At 48.1% G+C, this 8,797-nt stretch overlaps 1 protein-coding gene across 1 annotated transcript in view; it reads right to left on the bottom strand.

Moving 5' to 3' along the window:
- LOC120928846 (short transient receptor potential channel 2-like) overlaps window positions 1–7,737 on the bottom strand; it is an 85,539-nt gene extending 77,802 nt beyond the window's left edge. The window contains exon 1 of the mRNA XM_040339870.1: window positions 7,401–7,737. Coding sequence (XP_040195804.1) covers window positions 7,401–7,415 — 15 coding nt within the window. The 5' untranslated portion in view covers window positions 7,416–7,737. The remainder of the gene's footprint in view (window positions 1–7,400) is intronic.
- Between the last annotated feature and the right edge of the window lie 1,060 nt (window positions 7,738–8,797).

Genomic DNA, 8,797 nt, shown 5'->3' on the forward strand with positions numbered 1-8,797 from the left:
AGTTTTATTTTTTTTGCTTTCTGGATGTTCCACTGACGGACTGCTGGGAAGACCATATCAAGATTTAGATCTCCTGTGCAGCCCAGGTGTTTGGCTACTTGCTCGGCTTGATCCATTTGGATCTGATTATCCGGTAAGGGTCAGCATTTTCAGGGAGCAGTGATCCAGATCTCTCTTCACGTTGTGATTCTATATGGAATTTAATTATTCGCAGAACTTTTACACCGTTTATATTTGTCTAAGAAGAATTTTCTTCTCTTCCTTGGGACTTTATAGTGTTCACTATTTATAACTTGATAAGTCACATATATTTAACATTTTTTAGCGCAACTCCACTCCTTTTTGCATATCTGAATGATGCCTGAAGCTACAGGCATCATTCAGATATTGGCATTTTCAGCCGGCGATTCCCTACACCATAGGAACGATCATAGCACCTGTTATGCCGCTTGATCGTTCCTACGGGCGGCGAAAGGGGACGTCCCCCCCCCTCCCTCCAGTGCTTCTACCGACTCACCTGTGCGATCGGTGAGTCGGTGACAGGAACCGCCGGCTCCCGGATGCAGATCATAGAGATAAAAATCAACAATAATAATAATTTTTTTTTTCTTTAAAGTGCCCCTGTCCCCAGTAGCTCGCACGAAGAAGCGAACGCATACATAAGACCCGCCAACATATGAAAATGGTGTTCAAACCACACATGTGAGGTGTCCCCGCGAACGTAAGAGCGGGAGCAATAATTCTAGACCTCCTCTGTAACTCAAAACATGTAACCAGAAAAAAAAATTAAAGCCTCGCCTATGGAGATTTTTAAGTACCGAAGTTTGGCGTCATTCCACGAGCGTGTGCAATTTGGAAGCGTGACATGTTAGGTATCTATTTACTCGGCAAAACTTCATCTTTCACATTATACAAAAAAATTGGGCTAACTTTACTGGTTTTTTTTTTTAAGCATGAAACAGTTTTTTTTTTTTTAAAACGCGTTTGAAAAATTGCTGCGCAAATACTGTGCGAGATAAAAAGTTGCAATGACTGCCATTGTATTCTCTAGGGTCTCTGCTAAAAAATATATATATATAGTGTTTGGGGGTTTAATGTAATTTTCTAGCAAAAAATAGCAAAAAAAGATGATCTTTACATGTAAAAACGAAGTGTCAGAATTGGCCCGGGCCTGAAGTGGTTAAAGCGGAGTTCCACCCACATAAAAGTCAGTAGCTACAAAAAGTGTAGCTGCTGACTTTTAATAATTGGACACTCACCGGTCCCACGATCTAGCAATGCGGGCGAATGAAGCCCCGCTCCTCTCCTCTCCGTAGTGCCCGAATTCTGACTGTGGGCGTCCCGGCTGTGGCCGGGCAATCTTCTGGGACCTGGGACCCCCCCTTTCTCCATGTAATCTTCTGGGACCAGAAGACTGCATGGAGGGTGGGGGGAGATGTGAACGTACTTCCGGTGCCGTGGAGCCCCTGGAGGAAGTGGGAGCTGGATGCCTCTAAAAAAAAAGGGGGGAATCCACCCCCCCCCCCAAAAAAAACGACATGCCAAATTGCCAAATGGGGAGTCACCTTCACATAAAGCGGAAGTTCCATTTTTGGGTGGAACAAAAATGAAATATATTGCAGCTTACCAGTCCTTGAGGTGGCTGCATTCGTTTTTTTTCCCCAGGCTTCTTTTACCCATTGATCCTGCCAGTAACTACCGTATTTATCGGCGTATATCGCGGGTGTGCGATATACGTCGATAGCCGCTTCCCGAGCTCAGTTTGAATTCCTCCGCCGACATATACCAAGTGCAGTACACTCGGGTACATTCGGCTAGGCTCGGCTCCGCTCGTGCTCACGCATAAACGTCACAGAGCGAAGCCGAGCCTTGCCGAATGTACCCGAGTGTACTGCACTCGGTATATGTCGGCGGAGGCGTTCGAACTGAGCGCGGGAAGCGGGGACTCGACTTGAGGCGCACGCTGGAGAAGCCGGGAGGACACCACCGAGGCCGCAGACCGACGCCGAACCGGATGATGGACGCTGGGAAGACACCAAAACTGTAAGTAATAAAATCTTATAACATTTTTTTTTACAGGAATTTCGGGGGCAACTTTAGGGGTGCGCGCTATACGCGGGAGTGCGCTATACCCCAATAAATACGGTAATTTTCTTTCCTAAAGTGACTATGCTTTCTCACCGCACTGTATATATGGAGGAGCAGCGCTGTCACCCCAGGACAGGACTACGAAACACCTTCCCTTTTCTCATCTCCATTACATAGGGATCAGGTGTTTTGTAGTTCAATCTGGGAAAGCAATGTCCGGACTGCATTGGATTATGATGAAAAATGGTCATTAGGCAGGAAGATGCATGAGTGCACTCGCAGTCTCCAAGGATCGAGCAGCACTTTGAAGGCAGCTCAGGTGTGAGCAGTGATAAGGTGACACGTCTATAGAGAGGTTGATACACTAACTCTGAGCGTGACAAAACTACACAACACTACTGGGGATAGAACTCCCACATCCATTATCTCTAGCAGTGATTAAAGAAAAATAATTATTTAAGTTTTACTGATGATTAGGTGACAATATTTGGTGCTTATATGCTAATGTTAGACACTTTATATAATAACCCATTTACTTGCTAGAATGACTTTGCAGGAAGAGGTTATGGGAACATATTGTCTCCTTGAAATGTCTTGTAAAGTGTAGAGAGAGTCTTCATGTTTAACTACTTGCCTACCGAGCGCCGACATATGACGTATTCTCCTTCCCAGGCCACTAGGGGGACACGCGCCTCCGCGTCACTGGGGACCCGATGCGCGTGCCCGGCGGCCGCGATGTCCGCCGGGCACGCTCTCGCTCTAACGTTTGCAGTGATACCTCACATGTTTGGCTTGAACACCGTTTTCATATGTGGGCGGGACTTACGTGTGCGTTCGCTTCTGCATGCGAGCACACGGGAACAGGGGCGCTTTAAAAAATATACATATTTTATTGTTCACTTTACTTTACTATATTTTAGTTTGACATGTTTTTCCGCAAAAAATTATAAATAAAAATGGGTATTGCAGAGTATTGCGGGGTATTGCAGAGTATTGCGGGGCATTGCAGGGTATTGCGGGGTATTGCAGGGTAGTGTGGGGTATTGCAGAGTATTGCGGGGTATTGCAGAGTATTGCGGGGTATTGCAGAGTATTGAGGGGTATTGCAGAGTATTGCAGAGTATTGCAGAGTATTTCAGAGTATTGCGGGGTATTGCAGAGCATTGCGGGGTATTGCAGAGTATTGTGGGGTATTGCGGGGTATTGCAGAGTATTGTGGGGTATTGCAGAGTATTGTGGGGTATTGTGGGGTATTTCAGAGTATTGCAGGGTATTTCAGAGTATTGCAGGGTATTTCAGAGTATTGTGGGGTATTGCGGGGTATTGCAGAGTATTGCGGGGTATTGCAGAGCATTGAGGGGTATTGCAGAGCATTGCGGGGTATTGCAGAGTATTGTGGGGTATTGCAGAGTATTGTGGGGTATTGCAGAGTATTGTGGGGTATTGCAGAGTATTGCGGGGTATTGCAGAGTATTGTGGGGTATTGCAGGGTATTGCGGGGTATTGCAGAGTATTGCGGGGTATTGCAGAGCATTGCGGGGTATTGCAGAGTATTGCGGGGTATTGCAGAGCATTGCGGGGTATTGCAGAGTATTGCGGGGCATTGCAGGGATTGCACAGTATAGGGCAGAGTATTGTTAGTATGGGGCAGGGATGGCTGAGCAGGGATGGCTGGATCTGTGACTGCATTTGTCACAGATCCAGCCCGCAGCACTGCTGCTGCCTCCGCTCTCTCCCCTCTCCTCTCACACTGTACCGTTCGGTACAGAGAGGGGAGGGAGGAACCGGCGCCGGTTTGTTTACAAGTGATCGCTCCGTCATTGGACGGAGCGATCACATGGTAAACCGCCGCTATCAGCGGCGATTTACCGTGATGCGCCGGGTTCTCGGACACTCCCATGTGCGCGCGCCAGGGTGTGTGCAGGAGCGCAATTCTGGGAGGACGTCATATGACGTCCTGCCAGAGTTAAGGAACCACCCTGCCGCCGTTATTCTACGGCGTGCGGTGGTTAAGTGGTTAATGACTTTATATATTAATATAGCTCTGACATAAACCACAGTGCTGTACAGAGAACACTGAGCCAATCACATCAGTCTCTGCACCAGAGGAGCTTACACTCTAATGTCCCCAAGTTCCCCCAGAGTCACACACTATTATTATACACTTATATAGCTCTGACATATACTGTAGTGCTGTACAGAGAACACTCCTATCAGTCTCTGTACCAGACGAGCTTACACTCTAATCATAGGTGTGCGTAGCCTATTGCATTAGAGTGTTCACCCCAACGCTCAAACACACTACAAACTACTGATCGCCCACTGTGTTCATTCAGAAAGGTAAGGGATCGGTAAATGACATATTTACTGGCCCCTTCCTCCGTTCATCCTAAAACATCCCCGCAGCATCAGCCACCGGGAGAGGGAGGGGGGAGCCAGCAGCTTTGTGGGGGGAAAGGGGGGGTAGGGCAGTAAGGGAATCTATGCTGCACAGGGTGATCAGGGTGTGCCTGGGCACACCTGGCACACCCTGTGCGCACGCCTATGACTCTAACGTCCCCCTCAATCATACACTATTATTATACATTTATATAGCTCTGACATATACCGCAGCGCTGTACAGAGATCACTGAGCCAGTCCCATCAGTTTCTGTACCAGAGGAGCTTACACTCTAATGTCCCCCCACAGTCACACACTATTATTATACATTTATATACAGGTAACTCTGACATATACCACAGTGCTGTACAGAGAAAACAGTCACATCAGTTTCCGTACCAGGGAAGCTTACACTCTAATCCCCCCCCCCCCCCATAATCACACACACTATTATAATACATTTATATAGCTCTGACATATACCATAGTGTTGTACAAAGAAAATCAAGCCAGTTGCATCACATCTCTTCACCAGAGGAGCTTACACTCTAATGTCCCCCCACAGTCACACATTTTATTATACATTTATATAGCTCTGACATATACCGCAGCGCTGTACAGAGAACACTGAGCCAGTCACATCAGTCTCTGTACCAGAGGAGCTTACACTTTAATGTCCCCCTACAGCAGTGGTGGGCAAACTACGGCCCGCGGGCCGTATACGGCCCGGCGGACCTTTTAATCCGGCCCACGGACAGTTTGTTAAAACAAGGCGCTTTTCCCCTGTAGGTAAATGTAAGGGAAAGGTGCCGATGCTGAGCCGCCGAGTCTACCTCCTGCCCAGCCCACCTGCCCGTGCAGCCAATGCAGTGAGCGCATTTTCCCGCCAGCCTATGAACAGGCAGACGCGACGGTGGAGCCAGAGCAATCTTAGAGTCACGGTCTGTGACCTGAGCGGCTGCGGAGGGAGCCTGACCAGTCGGGACTGGTGGACTGGATAACAGAGCCCCACCGGAGCAACGAACGGACCCCTGCCAGTACCTGCCCGACTGAGTGAGTAAAGTTTGTGGAGCCTGCTGCCCGCCGTTGACTGTGTGAGGGTAAGCAGGGAGACAGCCAGGCTGGAATGATTAATTGATGGTGGAGGGAGGAGGGGGCTCAGGTGGACCTACCACAGGTCCACCTGAGCCCCCTCCACCATCAATAAATCTTTCCAGCCTGGCTGCCTCCCTGCTCACCCTCACATGGACAGGATACAGGAGATATCAGAGACAACAGAGAGATTGCATACAATGATTTTGTACAATCTCACCACTGCCATTTTTGTCTGTTAACTGCTGCCTGTGCCTGTCTGACAGCACTCTGCGTGGTTGCTATTAAAAATGCTCTATTTTAGCTAATTTTTTTTAACAGCATGCATGATGTTTTCAGTTACCTGAACTTGATGTGCTAATTAAAAGAAAACCCCTTATTCTGATGAGCAATTAGCTTGTGGATTATCAGTGATTTTAGGTATAATGGTGCTGTTAACCATTAAAGGGTTTCTGCTGTCATACAGGCACAGGCAGCAGTTTCCAGACAAAAATGGCAGCGGTGAGATTGTTCAAAATCATTGTATGCAATCTCTGTCTGCTGTCTCTGATATCTCCTGTATCCTGTCCGTATGAGGGTTTTGTAAAATAACACATTTTTATGCTTTTCTACCTTAAAGCGGTAGTTCACCCAAAAATCACCTTTTTGCAGTTAGATCCAGCATACTGCTGACATCTGCAGTATGCTGGTCTTTTTTATTTTATTTTGGTACTTCTCGTTATCGCCGTATCTCTTCTATGCCTCCGAGCGGGGATTACTTCCTGGTATAGGCGTTCCCTTCAAGACAAGCAAGTTGAGTTTAGCCTTTTGGCCCGGCCCTCCAAAATATTTTTAGTTTCTCATGTGGCCCCATCGAAAAAATAATTGCCCACCCCTGCCCTACAGTCACACACTATTATACATTTACCGTATTTATCGCGGTATAACGCGCTCCCGCGTATACCGCGCACCCCTAAAGTTGCCCCTAATCCTGTGGAAAAAAACGTTTTTTTGTACTTACAGTTTTGGTGTCTTGCGCGGCGTCCATCAGTGGCCTCGTCGGGTCCAGCGTCCGTCTTCGGCGGGTCGAGTGTCCTCTTCGGCGGGTCGGGTGTCCTCTTCGGCGGGTCCGGCGTCCTTCTGCGGCGTCCTCGCGTCCTCCCCGCTCGTTTCCCGCCACGAGTTTGAATACTGCGCCGGCATATACCGAGCGCAGTACACTCGTGAATCTTCGGGCAGGCTCGGCAACTGTCGCGCTGACGTCCTGTACGCTCAGGACGTCAGTGCGAGAGGCGCCGAGACCGCCCGAAGATTCACGAGTGTACTGCGCTCGGTATATGCCGGCGCAGTATTCAAACTCGTGGCGGGAAAGCGGGTATCGGCGTATATCGCGCACCCACGATTTTGCCCTGATTTTCAGGGCAAAATAGTGCGCGGTATACGCCGATAAATACGGTATATAGCTCTGACATATACCACAGTGCTGTACAGAGAAGACTGAGCCAGTCCCATCAGTCTCTGTACCAGAGGAGCTTACACTCTAATGCCCCCCCCCCAGTCATTCATTTATATAGCTCTGACATATACCATAGCACTGTACAGAGATCACTGAGCCACTCACATCAGTCTCTGTACCAGAGGAGCTTACACTCTAATGTCCTCCACAGTCACACACTATTATTATTATACATTTATACAGCTCTGACATACTCCGTATACATACTTATCGGTGTATACATGGTACGCAGGAAATTATTCATGCCTGTGACTTTTCAGCTGATGAGGAACTACAAGTCTCAGCATATGCTGGAAGCTCCTTTCAGTGTCTCCTGTCAGTGGGGAGGAGATGGTTTGATACTTACTGTTAAGTGCTGCATGTCTCGGGTCCCGCGGCTGTGGCGTGGCGCTCCTCTTCCTCAGCCCATGTAGGTGTCTTGTCCTCCAGGCGCTCCTCTCGGTCTCGACCTCCGCAGTTGTCTGACAGTCTCTCACCCCGCACTCTGTTTCCAGTGTGAGATCTCAGGGGAGAGCGTCGGCCATTATGGAAAGAAAGCGAGTTTCTCTTCTAATCAGCGGCCCCTCAGGACAGCATAATTAAATGTGTTTGTCTCTCGTTGGTGTTTTTTTCACTTTGTCATTAACCCCTTGGCTGCCGGAGGGGAGAAGAGGGTGACTTGTATATGGTGGAGGCTGGAAGAGCAGGCGAGCGGTGAAAGGGTTAATGCCGTGCGTTCTCCTCTCTGGGTATTTCTGTACATACGAAGAAGCGGGGAGGGTGAATATCTTCACACGCTATTATTGTTATTTATTTATATAGCTCTGACATAGACTGGAAGGCTGTACAGAGAACGCTGAGCCACTCACATCAGTCTCTGTACCAGAGGAGCTTACACTCTAATGCCCCCCCCCCCACAGTCACACACTATTATTATACATTTATATAGCTCTGACATATACCATAGCGCTGTACAGAGAACACTGAGCCACTCACATCAGTCTCTGTACCAGAGGAGCTTACACTCTAATGTCCCCCCCCCCCCACAGTCCCACATTATTATTATAGTTATATAGCTCTGAAATATATTGTAAGGCTGTACAGAGAACGCTGAGCCAGTCACATCAGTCTCTGTACCAGAGGAGCTTACACTCTAATGTCCCGCCAAAGTCACACACTATTATTATTATAGTTATATAGCTCTGACATATACCGCAGTGCTGTACAGAGAACACTGAGCCAGTCACATCAGTCTTTGTACCAGAGGAGCTTACATTCTAATGTCCCGCCAAAGTCACACACTATTGGGCCAGATTCACAAAGAGATACGACGGTGTATCTCCTGATACACCATCGTATCTCTGACTTACACTGGTCCTATCTATGCGCCTAAATCGTAGAATCAGTTACGCATAGATAGGGCTAAGATCCGACTGTGTTACACTGTCGGATCTTTTTTTCAATTTAAAAATGGCGCCGGGGGCGTTCCCGCTGATTTACGATAAATAATATGTAAATCAGCGAGATACGCAAATTCACGAACGTACGCGGACCCGACGCAGTCTTCTTACGACGTTTCCGTAGCGGCGTACCCGTCGTATACTTACCCCTTCTTTTATCAGGCGCAGCCAATGTTAAGTATAGCCGGCGTTCCCGCGTCGAATTTGAATTTTCCTACGTCGTTTGCGTAAGTCGTTCTCGAATACGGACGGACGTCGTTTACATAAGCGTCGAAACCACTGACGTCCTAGCGACGTCAGTGGG

The sequence above is a fragment of the Rana temporaria genome, chromosome 2, assembly GCF_905171775.1.
Source record: "Rana temporaria chromosome 2, aRanTem1.1, whole genome shotgun sequence".
NCBI lineage: Eukaryota > Metazoa > Chordata > Amphibia > Anura > Ranidae > Rana > Rana temporaria.